Here is a 15,961-nt window from a genome sequence, read left to right as displayed (position 1 = left end):
CTGAGGGCTTGTAGAGTGGTAGAAGCAGGACACCAGGACTTCTCCGCACAAGCCTCCATGTTTTATGTGGAAAGGGCCTTTGTTGAAACTCCTCCCTCCTTCTCAGCTCTCTCCAGAGGAAAATCCGCTCCTGCTCTTTCCTATTTTTCCCATTTGTACACACAAACAATAGGCAGCAGGTTATAGACTTATTAAACATGCAGGGTAGAATGTATTGATGTGATGCACTTTTTTTGTTTGTTTTAATGGGTTTGTGATATACATATGGACATAAAGGTAATGCTTGGAAGAGTGTTTAAAACACTGGAAAATAACATTTAGCATTAAAATACTATTTGTGTAAAATAGAGAATTAAAATCAAATGATTATCAGAAAATAGATCTTTGGTGCTAGTAAAAAGCATTTATAACCTGCATAAATCTTTCGTTTTTTATGTCCTTTTGGTCTGTCACTGGCAGTTATAGAAAGCCAAATCATTTATTCAACAGACACGAGCAGTTTATTGAAAGGTGAAATTATTAAAATAGCCCAGCTTTTAAAGTAACACACAATCATTGCACGCAGAATGAGATTACGTAGGCAGCTCTAGGCTTTCAGGACAAATCTAACTTAAAACAACACCATAGACAGGAAATTACAAATATACAATTAGTTTTTTATATTGAATATATTTTTATGTATTGTAGTAAACTTCAATGGTAAAATTATCTTACCCTAACTGTATTTGTGTAATCTTTCTTTAAAACTGTGTGTGACCGCTTTGCTCTGAACGTCTTTTCTACAATTTTCTACGATTTCGAACCACAAAAGAATGTTCTAATAAGGACAATAATGAAGATTATGATAAATGGCCTGTATTTGATATAGCGCCTTCTAGAGTCCTGGAACCCCCCCCCCCCCCCAAGGCGCTTTACAACACAATCAGTCATTCGCCCACTGGTGGTGATGAGCTACGATGTAACCACAGCTGCCCTGGGGCACACTCACAGAGGTGATAATGAAGATTATGCTTAAATAATTATTTTCAAGGTACATGTTTCAAACTCACGGCTTAATGGATATTAAATATGCTTCACAGCTGACAAATGTATGATGACGAAACCTTTATAAAGCATAAAAAAATCCATTACTTAATTTTTATCAAAAGGCTTTACAATGAAAAAACATTTAACGCCCAACGTGGGGCTCGAACCCACGACCCTGAGATTAAGAGTCTCATGCTCTACCGACTGAGCTAGCCGGGCTGTGAGAGGCAGCATTCCATTGACATTTATAACGAAGGCTGGGTGAAGTATGGCAAGCCATATTGGCATTTAAGCCACAACTAGACTAATTGTATTCTTTCTATTCAAAATAGCAAATGAAGACATTAACAGCTACATTGTTACTAACAGAAATTATAATTAAAGATATTCGTAACAATAACCGCGCTAGTAGGAATTAGGTATGAGAAATCTCTAAATTCTTTAAAAATAAGGTGGCCATTTTTTCACACACACACACACACACACACACACACACACACACACACACACACACACACACACACACACACACACACACACACACACACACACACACACACACACACACACACACAGGCATAGACACACACAGACACAGAAGCAAAAGCAGTCTGCAGATATACTAGGGCAATATTTACTGCTTTTTATACGTCAGACATCGACGTATATATGTCGATGGTCAGACGCCATCTTCGTTGTGTGACGTACGCTGCTCAGTGCCGATTGGCTCGGTTAGAATTCTCAAGGGGTGGGGTTTTTTTGTATGGGAGCATTACCAGGCCCTTATTCGCTTCCCACAATGAAGCATTGGTATGGCTGGCCAGGCTAATATCAATAGGGCAAAAGCAAAAAACACAAAAACATAAAATAACTAAAAACTGAACAATCAATTAAGTAAATGAGAAAAAAACAAAAACACAAACACGTGTATACATAAACATACAAACAGCACAACAAATCAATATAACAGACATAACATTCCACAGATAAATAAATGTCTAATTAAAGTAAGATAATAAATGCCTAAAAAGTGAACCACAGAGAACATAATAAACAATTACAAGTGGGCATTATATGTTCTTACATCAAAGTTTTAAACTGACGAAAAGATATAAAGGATCTTAAATCAGCAGCTAAATTGTTCCAATTCATTGGAGCTTTGACAGCTCCAATATTGCAAATACAGGGAGTGCAGAATTATTAGGCAAATGAGTATTTTGTCCACATCATCCTCTTCATGCATGTTGTCTCACTCCAAGCTGTATAGGCTCGAAAGCCTACTACCAATTAAGCATATTAGGTGATGTGCATCTCTGTAATGAGAATGGGTGTGGTCTAATGACATCAACACCCTATATCAGGTGTGCATAATTATTAGGCAACTTCCTTTCCTTTGGCAAAATGGGTCAAAAGAAGGACTTGACAGGCTCAGAAAAGTCAAAAATAGTGAGATATCTTGCAGAGGGATGCAGCAGTCTTAACATTGCAAAGCTTCTGAAGCGTGATCATCGAACAATCAAGCGTTTCATTCAAAATAGTCAACAGGGTCGCAAGAAGCGTGTGGACAAGCCAAGGTGCAAAATAACTGCCCATAAACTGAGAAAAGTCAAGCGTGCAGCTGCCAAGATGCCACTTGCCACCAGTTTGGCCATATTTCAGAGCTGCAACATCACTGGAGTGCCCAAAAGCACAAGGTGTGCAATACTCAGAGACACGGCCAAGGTAAGAAAGGCTGAAAGACGACCACCACTGAACAAGACACACAAGCTGAAACGTCAAGACTGGGCCAAGAAATATCTCAAGACTGATTTTTCTAAGGTTTTATGGACTGATGAAATGAGAGTGAGTCTTGATGGGCCAGATGGATGGGCCCGTGGCTGGATTGGTAAAGGGCAGAGAGCTCCAGTCCGACTCAGACACCAGCAAGGTGGAGGTGGAGTACTGGTTTGGGCTAGTATCATCAAAGATGAGCTTGTGGGGCCTTTTCGGGTTGAGGATGGAGTCGAGCTCAACTCCCAGTCCTACTGCCAGTTTCTGGAAGACACCTTCTTCAAGCAGTGGTACAGGAAGAAGTCTGCATCCTTCAAGAAAAACATGATTTTCATGCAGGACAATGCTCCATCACACGCGTCCAAGTACTCCACAGCGTGGCTGGCAAGAAAGGGTATAAAAGAAGAAAAACTAATGACATGGCCTCCTTGTTCACCTGATCTGAACCCCATTGAGAACCTGTGGTCCATCATCAAATGTGAGATTTACAAGGAGGGAAAACAGTACACCTCTCTGAACAGTGTCTGGGAGGCTGTGGTTGCTGCTGCACGCAATGTTGATGGTGAACAGATCAAAACACTGACAGAATCCATGGATGGCAGGCTTTTGAGTGTCCTTGCAAAGAAAGGTGGCTATATTGGTCGCTGATTTGTTTTTGTATTGTTTTTGAATGTCAGAAATGTATATTTGTGAATGTGGAGATGTTATATTGGTTTCACTGGTAAAAATAAATAATTGAAATGGGTATATATTTGTTTTTCGTTAAGTTGCCTAATAATTATGCACAGTAATAGTCACCTGCACACACAGATATCCCCCTAAAATAGCTCAAACTAAAAACTACTTCCAAAAACATTCAGCTTTGATATTAATGAGCTGTTTGGGTTCATTGAGAACATGGTTGTTGTTCAATAATAAAATTATTCCTCAAAAATACAACTTGCCTAATAATTCTGCACTCCCTGTAATAAAGGAAATTGTTGATCTCGTGTTTCTAACTGGGTCAAATATAAATTAAGTTTTTTTTTAAAATAAATACAGCTGTACTAGTATAAACTTAGGTTTTGAAAGCAAAAATAAAATCACAGAGAGCAGGAATACAGATTAAATTTTACCTATCTGAAACGAGTTTTTACCAGTATCAGCTGAAATATAGCTACATACTCAATACACATACACTGTGTATGTGACATAATTTGTTGTAGGAATAATTACATTTCAGATGTTCTGCAAAGTGAAATGGCCTTTCTTAGGGTTCTACAAACCACCAAGGCGCTTCACATCACAATCAGTCATTCACCCATTCACACACGCATTCACACGCTGGTGGGGATGAGCTACGATGTAGCTACAGCAGCCTTGAGGCGCACCACCAGCAGGCAGGGGGGTTAAGTGTCTTTCCCAAGGACACAACGGCAGCATTCTCTGGTCGGTAATCAAATATTATGATTTCTTGAATGTGACTAGAAACAATTGATTTATGGATGTCTGGAATTCACATCCAGTCCACTTAATAAATGTTAAAACGGCTTACCAACCAATTCAGTATAACATGGTTGTTATGGGTTTGTCTCGTGCTGCCCTCTACCGCATAAAATAAACCGTAAATAAGAGTTAATACCAAGAGTAAACATGAGTACCTGCTATTTTAAATAGCTGCAAAGTATTAGCCACCCTCTGCTCCTGAAAATAACGGTCAGAAAAAACAGAAGGAAAAAAACGAAGGACAAACTTACTGTCAGGAGTCGCGTGCGATGTTTGCTAATTAATTAATATTAACTTTCACGTTCATTTCCAGTCCGTAGACATAAAGTTTGGCGAAAACAGAGAAAAACTGCAGAAAGAAGAAAATAAGTTTTACGTTCATAAGTAGTGTCGCGTTAACAGTAAACATCCTTTAGCATAAATGTTTACCTAACAGGTGGCGCACGGACAGGTTTAAGGTTCTACTTCCGGTCAAGTAAACAAAAGACTGGTAATTTTCAACATAAAAGTTTAACTAATCATATATTTACTAACTTTTCTCATTTGTATAAAACAAAACAACTTTGGTATTTAAATTAATTTTGTGCCTGTTTTAACTTTTTAGAATTACCCATATTTTGTAAATGTATGCAAAATATATTTAAAAATGCCTACACTTCATCATGATTTCAGAATTTCAATGTTTTCCACTTGAATGTTTTATCTGCAGTTTATTTTAATCATTGGTGTGCCTTCATTTGTTTGGGAAAAACAGCAAAAATGCAAATATCTAAGCCACAAATTATAAAACACACATTCAGCATTAGGCCTACATAGCCATAGTCTTTAGGGAAGAAATGCATACTTCTGTTCTTTGTAACAGTTGAAACAATTCAGTCCTAGCAAGTGCAATGTTGGCTTTTGGGTGAAATAGAAAACTAATTAAAAAAAAGTCGAGCTTAACTACTACTTTTGTGTTTTACCTTGGGGGAAATACGTTGCTGGGGTGATTAGAAATCAAATTAGGGCTATACCTGAGCTACCTTCATTCTATAATTAGTTTACCATAAACTATGTTTGGAAATTATTTTAACGGAAATAAGTTAGATATGTAAACATATATTTTTTTTATACCAATCTGTAGACGAATCAGTTCTCACAGCCCTAGCTCTGCACTCCGAGCTCCGAGGGACGCGTCATGCAAATTGTGGGTGCTTACGTGAGGTACGTGAACGCAGCACGGTGATGGACTCTCCTCTACGTCAGCGACGCTGGGCGGTTCATGAATGGGGATCTGAAGTGGGAGGGTTCGCCATCTGACTTCCAGGCAGTAAAAAAGTGGGTGTTGTTTTGTGCTGTTGTGGCTGCTCTCCTGAGTGTGTTTAAACGGTTTAAACCTACAGTCATTGGTTTAAACACACCAGCAGCTAGCGCGTCGCGTCGGTGTGGTAGCGGACTACCGTGGAGGGGATCAGCCGCACAGGCCAGCTGCAGCTCACAGCAGCAGCAGGGGAAAGCTGCACCTCCAACACCCGCCGCACTCTCTGCGACAGCTGAACTACAAACAGCAGAGTTCGTTCTTTTGAGCCATGGGGTTCCGCAAGAAGAACAAGAGTCCGCCGGTGCTGAGCCACGAGTTTGTGATCCAGAATCATGCAGATATGGTGTCGTGCTTGGCTATGATTATCCTCCTCGGCCTGATGTTTGAGGTACTGTGAGTGTGGAGCTCCTAGCTGCTGCTAGCTTTAGTTAGCTCACATGCTTCATTCCCTTCTCATGTGTCTAATTAGAAAACGTGCACGTGATCACCAGCTACACACCGCTTTCATGCTGCTAACCAAAACCTGCAATATGCTTTGGTCAGCTGGTTGATCAGGCTAAATGTTTGCCTGGAGGCTGCTGCACATTTGATACAGCAGCTACAGCTGACATGGGTGAGGGAAACTAGATAGCCTTCCTTCCCCTAACCTGTTTTCGCCCAGTCTGCCTGCAGGGGCCCTTTTAATAAAATATTTCTCCATAAAGATTTAATATGTAATCCTACTTAAGGAGAAGATTATCAAAAAATAATAATCACCACAACAGAGTTCTTTAGTTTAACTCTTAAATGTTTCAAATCAACATTTCAGTATCTGATTTTTTTTAAATTGCCAAGAAAAACGGCCTTTTTAAAGTTACAGGTATAGCATTTATTAAGGGGAAATGTTATAAAAACCCACCTGGCCTAGAGTGAAAAACCTACTGACCCTGAAACATGATAGCTGGTTGTAACCCCAGACCATCACACTACCACCACCATGTTTGACTGTTGCTTTGATGATATAGTTATTTTTTATATGCAGTGTTAGCTTTAAACCAGATGTAATGGGACACACACCCTCCAGAATGTTAAACATTTGTATCATTAATCCATGGAATAGTTGCCCAGAAGTCATCAACCAGGCATCTGTGTTCTTTACGGTCAGCAGAGGGTTTGGCCTGTGCCTGTCTTATTATTGAATCTTGAACTTTGACCTTAACCTTAAGTTGACAAATGGAGACCTGTCAGTGCTTTAGATTATTTTCTGAATACTAATGTTTAATTATTTGCATTAGTGCATGACACGTTGCTTTTTGAGATATTTTATGCTACTTTGTGTTGTCACACAGGTGATGTCTTAGTTCTAAAGTAATCAGGCCTGGTTGTGGCCCAAAGTTTCATCATTCAACATTAGATTAAGTTATCTTTTAAAATTGCATTTTGTTTTTGCTAATTTTTTACGTATAAAATGATCACTTTCTTCCAGTTTAAAAGGGGCATCTGGCAGAAACTGAGTTCTCCTAACATTAGCCACGATAACCCGTTGTCTTTAAATTTTATTTTATTTTTTGCAACAGGTCACCGCAAAGTTTGCGATCATGTTCATCACAGTCCAGTACAACGTAACCCAAGGTCTCGGTGAGCGGATCAGAACGGAACCAGAACTGGTCATTAATGTTTACTTCTGTTATTTCATTGTTTAGTTCTTTGATTGGTTCTTATTTTTGTGTCTGTTTAGACGAGATAAGTGAGCCGGTGAACCTTTACCAGTATGGCCCTAAAGATGTGGCCACAGTCTTCTTCTACCTGCTCATAGCGGTCATTCTTCACGCCTTGATTCAAGAATACATTCTTGATGTGAGTACATTGTTTTTGTTTGAACCCGCTTGGATGAAAACACCCTGGTTTATTTCAAAGGGATCAAAGTACCACAGGTTTCGTTGTCATGTGTGCATCCTCTGTTTTTGATCTTGATTGCTGTTTGTTAACGACCAAATTCCACATCTTTCTTTGTGTGAGAGCTGAAGCAAAATCAATGAGCCACCTTGCTTTGGTGACTATTCGCTTTGGGAGGTTGCTGCAAATGAAGAATATTGTTTTTAATGCTAAAAATAATCAAATTTAATAAAATAAGTATTTTATTTTGAAAAAGTTACATCTCTCAGGGTCACAGCGATCTATGTCTGTCTTTGAACATCAGCCAGATGATTTTATTGGCCTTTTTTCTTGGTGTCTGTTTTTCTTCATCCAAGTTTTTAACAAATGCCTCCTCAAGTTCTGGCCCGTGTGATGAGACAGTTGCATCTCATCTGTACCCCAACACATGCATAAGGAAAGTCAGGAGCATTAAAAGTGTATATATATATACACACACACACATTTTAACTTAAACTTAGTTCTTTTATTTTCCTGCTGAATCTAAATGGATCCGTATTTGTTCACGTGGAAACCAGAAGCTGTAAGAAGTTATTGATCTCTTCATAGACCGCCTGGTTTCTGGTGTTCGTTGAGCCTCCAGTTATCAAGTCAAGTTGCACACTGCTATTTAATTTAGAAGTGAAAGTACTGAAGCACAGTGAGACATTTCTCTGAATTAGACCTTTGCAGGAGAAAACCTCATTTGTCCAAAGTGGTGATGCAGCCAAGTCACCTCCTGATGCAGTCACATCTCATCCTGTCAGCCACATTATCTGGGTATTAGTGAGGGAATTATATTGATCCAGCCAAGCAAAGTGGGGCAATGTGAGTCCAGATTTAGTCGTTTTCTAACCAGTGTAGGGTTTCAAGTAAAGGTTCTGTTGTCTTTACCATGAAATAAGTTTTAGGAATTTTTTTTGTTTATGTAAATTAAACCTAAAAATGTTCCCTGTACAAATATCTTTATGATGAATTACAGGGAGTGCAGAATTATTAGGCAAGTTGTATTTTTGAGGAATATTTTTATCATTGGACAACAACCATGTTCTCAATGAACCCAAACAACTCATTAATATCAAAGCTGAATGTTTTTGGAAGTAGTTTTTAGTTTTGGCTATTTTAGGTGGATATCTGTGTGTGTAGGTGACTATTACTGTGCATAATTATTAGGCAACTTAACAAAAAACAAATGTATACTCATTTCAATTATTTATTTTTACCAGTGAAACCAATATAACATCTCCACATTCACAAATATACATTTCTGACATTCAAAAACAATTCAAAAACAAATCAGCGACCAATATAGCCACCTTTCTTTGCAAGGACACTGCCATCCATGGATTCTGTCAGTGTTTTGATCTGTTCACCATCAACATTGCGTGCAGCAGCAACCACAGCCTCCCAGACACTGTTCAGAGAGGTGTACTGTTTTCCCTCCTTGTAAATCTCACATTTGATGATGGACCACAGGTTCTCAGTGGGGTTCAGATCAGGTGAACAAGGAGGCCTTGTCATTAGTTTTTCTTCTTTTATACCCTTTCTTGCCAGCCACGCTGTGGAGTACTTGGACGCGTGTGATGGAGCATTGTCCTGCATGAAAATCATGTTTTTCTTGAAGGATGCAGACTTCTTCCTGTACCACTGCTTGAAGAAGGTGTCTTCCAGAAACTGGCAGTAGGACTGGGAGTTGAGCTTGACTCCATCCCCAACCCGAAAAGGCCCCACAAGCTCATCTTTGATGATACTAGCCCAAACCAGTACTCCACCTCCACCTTGCTGGTGTCTGAGTCGGACTGGAGCTCTCTGCCCTTTACCAGTCCAGCCACGGGCCCATCCATCTGGCCCATCAAGACTCACTCTCATTTCATCAGTCCATAAAACCTTAGAAGAATCCGTCTTGAGATATTTCTTGGCCCAGTCTTGACGTTTCAGCTTGTGTGTCTTGTTCAGTGGTGGTCGTCTTTCAGCCTTTCTTACCTTGGCCGTGTCTCTGAGCATTGCACACCTTGTGTTTTTGGGCACTCCAGTGATGTTGCAGCTCTGAAATATGGCCAAACTGGTGGCAAGTGGCATCTTGGCAGCTGCACGCTTGACTTTTCTCAGGTCATGGGCAGTTATTTTGCGCCTTGGTTTGTCCACACGCTTCTTGCGATCCTGTTGACTATTTTGAAACCAACTCAACTTTATTTATAAATTGCGCCTTACAGGCAAAAACATGCCACCAAGGCGCTACACAGACCAAGTAAAAACATAAAACATTAGGTCCAGAAAATAAAAACTTTGGGTCACATGATACAGACGAACACAGTGAATGCACGGACCACTTTAAGTAAAACAATAAAAACTAGTTAGAAAGATTAAAAGACAGATCATAAAAGTAGGTTTTTAGCCTTGCCTTAAAATCCGCCACAGAGGTGGAGGCCCTTATGCTGAGAGGAAGCTCGTTCCAAAGCTTAGGACCTGCCACGGCAAAGGCCCTATCACCACGCGTCTTTAGGCGATCTTGGGACCGAGAGGAGCGTGAGATTCTCCGAGCGGAGTGACTGAGCAGGGGTGTGCGGTTGAAGCAATGACACCAAGTAAGGAGGGGCCAAACCATTTAACGTTTTAAAAACCAGCAAAAGTATCTTAAAACAAATCCTTACATCAACGGGCAGGCTAATGAAGCGCAGCCAGGACACGGGTAATGTGATCATACTTGCACCTGCCCTCTAAAAATCTGGCAGCAGCATTCTGCACCATTTGCAACCTGGCTATTGAGCCCTTGCTCACACCAAATAAAACAGAGTTACAGTAGTCCAATCGCACCGTAATAAAAGCATGGATTTCCATCTCAAGATCATGTCGTGACAGGAAAGGTTTGATCTTTTGACAGCCGACAAAGGTGGAAAAAGGAGGAGGAGATCACTCCATTAATGTGGGTGTCAAAACAAAGGGCACTGTCTAGTTTAACACCAAGATAAGTCAGTGGGAGATGATGTGAGCGTTGAGACATGGTGCTTTATCCTGCTGCAGGAGATGGGTCCACACAGTCACAAAGGGATGGACATGGTCAGCAGCAATAGGCTGTGGTGGTTAAATCAGGCTCGGGTGGTACTAAGGGGAGCAGAACATCCCCCCGCCGTTACACCACCAGCAGCCTGAAGCACCGATACCAGGCAAGATGGATCCATGGTTTCATGTTGGAGAAACCAGATTCAGCCTCCACCATCTGAATGTTGCAGCTGAAATCCAGACTCATCAGACCAGGGAAGGTTTTCCCAGTTTCCTCTCGTCAAGGATCAACATGTTGTGGTTCAGAGGTTCTGCAGACCCTTGTTGTCTTTCACTGGTCTAGAACCAGTCTGACCATTCTCTGACCTTACTCGGCCCGTTACTGTTCAACCTCTATATACTGCCCTTAGGAGCCATTTTCAGAAGGCACGCTGTCTCATACCATCTTTACGCTGACGATTGTCAAATCTACTTTTCATTCAAGCCAACTCAATCAACGAAAGCTCTGTCTGATTGTATCCTTGAGGTCAAGCAATGGCTAGCTGATAACTTCCTCCATCTTAATGACTCCAAAACTGACTTAATCGTTTTCAGTCCTAACAGTATCACTGCAACTCAACAACCTGACCTCAACTATCTCTCACCTAATGTATCCTCTGTAATCTCCAACCTTGGAGTAAAAATGGACCAGGCTCTGAAGATGGATGCCCAGGTCAATAACACAGTTAAATCATGTTTTTACCAACTAAGACGCATCTCAAAACTAAAGCACATCCTGAGTGTCCGTCTTCTGAAATCTGTGGTCCACACTTTCATCACCTCAAGGCTGGATTACTCTAACTCCTGCTTATACGGCATCAGTAAAGCAGCTCTTTCTAGACTTCAGCTGGTCCAGAATTCAGCAGCTAGGTTGCTGACTGGAGCTGACAGAAGACAACACATTTCTCCAATTCTGAAATCTCTCCACTGGTTGCCCGTGCAGTTCAGGATAAACTTCAAAATTATGCTTCTGACTTACAAATCCTTGAACCATCAAGCTCCTCCATATCTGTGTGAACTTGTCCATTTCTACAACCCGCCGCGTGCTCTCAGGTCCGAAGATAAGCTCCTCCTAGCTGTTCCAAATGCACATTTAAAAAGCCGTGGAGAGAGGGCTTTCTCTGTCTGTGCACCGAAGCTGTGGAACGCATTACCACTGCTAGTGAGGCTAACACCAACAGCTAGCATTTTTAAATCACACTTGAAAACTCACTATTTCAACCTAGCTTATACCACATAATTATGACCATCACTTACATCTGCATTGTTTAAAAATGGAATCCACAATATCAACTTCCGTACTATTGAGGTTCTTCTTAAAATACAATACATTTTTAAAGTACAAAATACTAATTCAAGGTCACTTCAGGTATTTTTTACTGTCAGCACATGGTAGGAGCAGCTGAGGGCAGGGACATAAGAATAAAGTAACACACTATTGTTACTTGACCAACTACTAATTTCACACAGAGCAAAAATCCTCCTGCAGTGTTTTGTGATGCTGCTTAAAATGCGCCATGAGATTGGACATATTTCACTTCCCTGGTTCTGTTCCACCGCGGGAAGCTTGTGCATGACAAGTGTTGCACTGAGCCACACTATCGTTTTTGGACTTTAACGAAAAAGACCCAAACACGGCCGACGTCGCTCTTGTTCCTTGCTACTTCGATAGCACACGTAGGCTTTGCATGCTGGATCTGAGCGCTGCTGGATAGAATTGATGGAATGGAATTTAAATCGGAACGGACTGCTTCTTGAACTGATATCGGACCTATTTCCGTTATCACTGTCTGAACTGGACATCCCTAATCTGTGATATACTTGGACTTGCACTGGTACTCACAACTCTGCCACATTCAAAGCCTTTTAAATCTCCCTTCTGCTCTGTTGAGTTTAAACTAACAATAGTCACCACATGTGATTGGCTTATTAGCGGTTTGTGTTAAAAAGCAACAGAAGAGGTTTACCTGATAAACTGGCCAGCGACTGTGGGCCTAGATGATGTTGAAAAGGAAGTTTTAGATCCTTCAGTTTATGATGCCACACTGATTGGGATAACCTTGTGTGATATTTGTTGCAGAAAATTAATAGAAGATTGCACCTGTCAAAAACCAAACACAGCAAGTTCAACGAGTCTGGACAGCTGGCAGCGTTCTACCTGTTCTCCTTCATCTGGGGCTGCAGCATCCTGACATCGGTACGTGGTCCTGGACTCGCACCAAAATGCCGTCCCAGGATGCATTGGACCTTATGTCATTCTAGTGATGCATCGATATGAAATCTTTGGGCCGATATTAATATCACTGTTATGGCTGATAATCAATATTTGCCCATACCGATACACTGATGTTAATGCTTCTAAAATCAGCAGATTTTGTATAGAATGAAAATGATTAAAGCTGAATTTACGTTATTATTTACTCACACCACACATTTACGCTTCTGAGATGATTACAATCACTGTCACATGGCTAAACAATTACTCATCACCCCCCTCACCCTCTGAAACAGATACACAAATGGAAACGAGATGGAAAAAATATCGGTTGTTAATATCAGCCCTGTTTTAGTTATCGGACCGATACCAATATTTTAAAAATGACTGATATCGATGGTGATGGTGATATATTGTGCATCCCTATGTCTTTCTTTTAATCTTGTCACAGGAGGACTTTGCAACCAACCCTACTTTCCTGTGGGAGGGATACCCACACACTCACATGGTGTAAGTACAGATCTTCAGAGAACTTGTAAAAGATTGATCTGCTATTTCTAAGAAATACATAAAATTTAACTTTTAAACACGTTTCATTTAGTAAATACTTGGGATGCTCCGATCTGACATGATCGGAAATTGGAATCCTTTGGAAAGACCGGACAAGCCAGCCGACACTAAAAGATACGTTATAAAACAAGAAATTGTCTACAGACAGAAAAAAATGCTAAGCTAGCAGTATGATCTACTTTCTCTTTAGCAGGTGTTTTGTAGAAAGTAGTGACCCTGCTGCTGACCGTCATGTGCCGTGCCATCCCTGTCTCGCAAAACAACCACACACTGAGTAAAGGACATGAAATGTGAGCGACAATGCTACTTTTACGTTTGTTCTTAATTTTAACACGTTTAATGTACTTCCTGAACGAGTGATGTTTTATGGCCCGTAAAAACAGAAAGAAATGCATAAATGATTTAAATCAACTTAAAGGACAACTCTGCTGTGTTCTCCCGTTTTCTTAACGCTCTTCTAAAGTACTGGATCGGGACTCTTATCGGCAGATTCTTAAAATCAAATGACTCCGATGGGGAGCCATTCAACTTCAGGGTTCATTTCAAGATCCTGGTTCTGGTCTTCAGGGCCTTACATGGACAAGCACCATCATACATTGGTGATCCTCTCAGTCCCTACACCTCCAGCAGGTCCCTGAGGTCCAGTGACCAAAGCTTACTGGTTGATCGGAACATCCCTAGTAAATACTAGTAAACTTTCTACTTTAAACGTTGTTGTTGTTTATCCATATCTGATTGCGGGTTGCGTTCTCTTGATTTTACGTTTACCGTCTAACCGCTTCTCAGCTTGGAGAACATGGACTTGGGTAAAAATCCAGTGATTAAACATCCTGCTCTCTGTTTAGTTTTCAGGTCAAGTTTTTCTACATTTGCCAAATTGCCTATTGGCTCCACGCACTTCCTGAGCTGTACTTTCAAAAGGTTCGGAAGGTAAAGGTTTTAAACAGGCCTTTTAACACTAATATATATGTGTGTGTGTGTGTGTGTTTAATTCTGTCCTCTCTCCTCGTCTGTTTTACTCCTACAGGAAGACATCCCTAGGCAGCTTTACTACATCTGCCTTTATGTTGTCCACATCACTGGTGCCTACGTCTTAAAGTGAGTCAGAAGGCTCAGCTTCATTCTGGGAATCCACAGGAAGCTTAAACGTGACGTTTTGTTATTCCAGCCTCCACCGCCTCGGACTGGTGCTGCTGGTGCCTCACTACCTGGTGGAGCTCCTGTTCCATGCTTCCCGTCTCTTCTACTTCAGTGATGAGAACAAGCAGAAGGGGTATCCCTTTATGTCTTTGTTGTTTCTCTTCATTTCCGCACGTTTTTGAGCGCGTACACAGCTCTTGTCTTTTCCAGATTTACTCTGTGGGCACTGCTTTTTGTCATTGCCCGTCTCCTCACGCTCACACTCTCGGTCCTGACGTTCGGCTTCGGCCTTCCCCGTACGGGAAACCAAGGGTTTTCTCTTGCAGATGGTAACTTCAATGTGCTCACCATAAGGTAAGGGTGTGGAAACTTTCAAACAGTTTTGCCCAAGTCCAGATGTTAATGGTTAAAACGTTAACCCCAGGATGACCTGCCTAGCAGCCATCTGCCTGACTCAGGCCTGGATGATGTGGAAGTTCATTAATTTCCAGCTGAAGAAGTGGCGAGAACACAGCCAGAACCTAGCATCGAAGAAGAAGACGGTCAGCCCGAAGATCAAGCCTCCTAAAAGGGACACGATGAAGGGTGAGAATGTCATCGATCTTTAGATTTAACGCTGATAATTGGGACAACTCCCTGGAATCAGGGACGACTGGTAAAGTTTGGATGACCCTGTTTTCTCAGGAGGAGCCACCAACGGGGTCGTCAAGTGTGAGGAGAAGCTGTCGCCGCGGGCGAGAAAATCCAAAACTTCATAAAGGAGGAGGAGTTGATGGACGATGAGTAAAGGAGTTCTGACCATGTGACTTCATGTCTCTAACAAAACATCTCATTTTATCTGCTGCTCTCCTAACAACCGAAAGGAATCGCGCTAAGAAACTTTACACCGACGCTTGGGGCGCCCCGTTCAGATAAAGTTCAGTGTTGCTGGGAGTGTTTACGATCCGGGCTGGTTCTGATGCTTTAACAGGATGGATTTAGCTCTTGAAAGTGTCCTTTAGTGTAAAACTCACCTTTAAACAGAGGAGCTCTTCTATAATCTACCATGTAACCGGTACCCTTCACACACACAAAAAGCCAATGTTGACTTCAGGTGAACTTCTTGTTAGTAACAATGAGCTGCACAGGGTGTGGTTCGAAGTTTGGGCCTTACTTGACGTCCTGCCGTTTTCAGGAAAAGAAGAAATCCTTCTAGGAGACGGTTGAAGATAGTCGGTGTAGCTGCAGCTGGAACAGCCAGGCAGCTTTTCCACTCCTTAATCTTTTACTGCCAGTCGCCGCTGAAATCCACCCCGTTAGAGGATTGAGGCACCTTTTTATATTCCTTCTGGATATCTTACTGTCCTGATAATCAACCTGTGACAGAAACTGGTGTGATGCTCTGTGTGATCTTTATAATGGTGATTGGGAAAAGGTACATGCTTCTGGGGATGCGTTTAGGTCTTTTATATGTGAAGCATGATGGTTTAAGGCTAAAAACTTTACAGCTAGTCTGTACACACACACACACACACACACACGCA

At 41.3% G+C, this 15,961-nt stretch overlaps 1 protein-coding gene and 1 non-coding gene across 2 annotated transcripts; one reads left to right on the top strand and one right to left on the bottom strand.

Moving 5' to 3' along the window:
- Positions 1–1,172: 1,172 nt before the first annotated feature.
- On the bottom strand, positions 1,173–1,245 carry trnak-cuu (transfer RNA lysine (anticodon CUU)). Its single transcript has one exon. It is a non-coding gene; the product is annotated as a tRNA-Lys (tRNA).
- Positions 1,246–5,631: 4,386 nt separating this feature from the next.
- zgc:113278 (Translocating chain-associated membrane protein 1-like 1-like) lies at positions 5,632–15,532 on the top strand. Its single transcript, XM_015968285.3, has 11 exons — positions 5,632–5,969; positions 7,138–7,198; positions 7,299–7,417; positions 12,594–12,710; positions 13,180–13,238; positions 14,144–14,228; positions 14,326–14,396; positions 14,467–14,571; positions 14,649–14,792; positions 14,863–15,023; positions 15,123–15,532. The coding sequence occupies exons 1-11, from the start codon at positions 5,850–5,852 to the stop codon at positions 15,194–15,196; spliced, it is 1,116 nt and encodes a 371-aa protein (XP_015823771.3). The 5' UTR covers positions 5,632–5,849; the 3' UTR covers positions 15,197–15,532.
- The last annotated feature ends 429 nt before the right edge of the window (positions 15,533–15,961 follow it).

This window comes from Nothobranchius furzeri, chromosome 15 (genome assembly GCF_043380555.1).
Source record: "Nothobranchius furzeri strain GRZ-AD chromosome 15, NfurGRZ-RIMD1, whole genome shotgun sequence".
Lineage (NCBI taxonomy): Eukaryota > Metazoa > Chordata > Actinopteri > Cyprinodontiformes > Nothobranchiidae > Nothobranchius > Nothobranchius furzeri.
This window is presented reverse-complemented; position numbering and strand designations above follow the sequence as displayed.

What these genes read in the sequence shown, in the direction of transcription:
- zgc:113278 (XM_015968285.3), top strand. Translation starts at nt 5,850, where the DNA reads ATGGGGTTCCGCAAGAAGAACAAGAGTCCGCCGGTGCTGAGCCACGAG. An exon ending in TCCTCGGCCTGATGTTTGAG is followed by an intron (nt 5,970 to 7,137) that starts GTACTGTGAGTG and finishes TTTTTGCAACAG; the next exon opens with GTCACCGCAAAGTTTGCGAT. An exon ending in GCTGCAGCATCCTGACATCG is followed by an intron (nt 12,711 to 13,179) that starts GTACGTGGTCCT and finishes ATCTTGTCACAG; the next exon opens with GAGGACTTTGCAACCAACCC.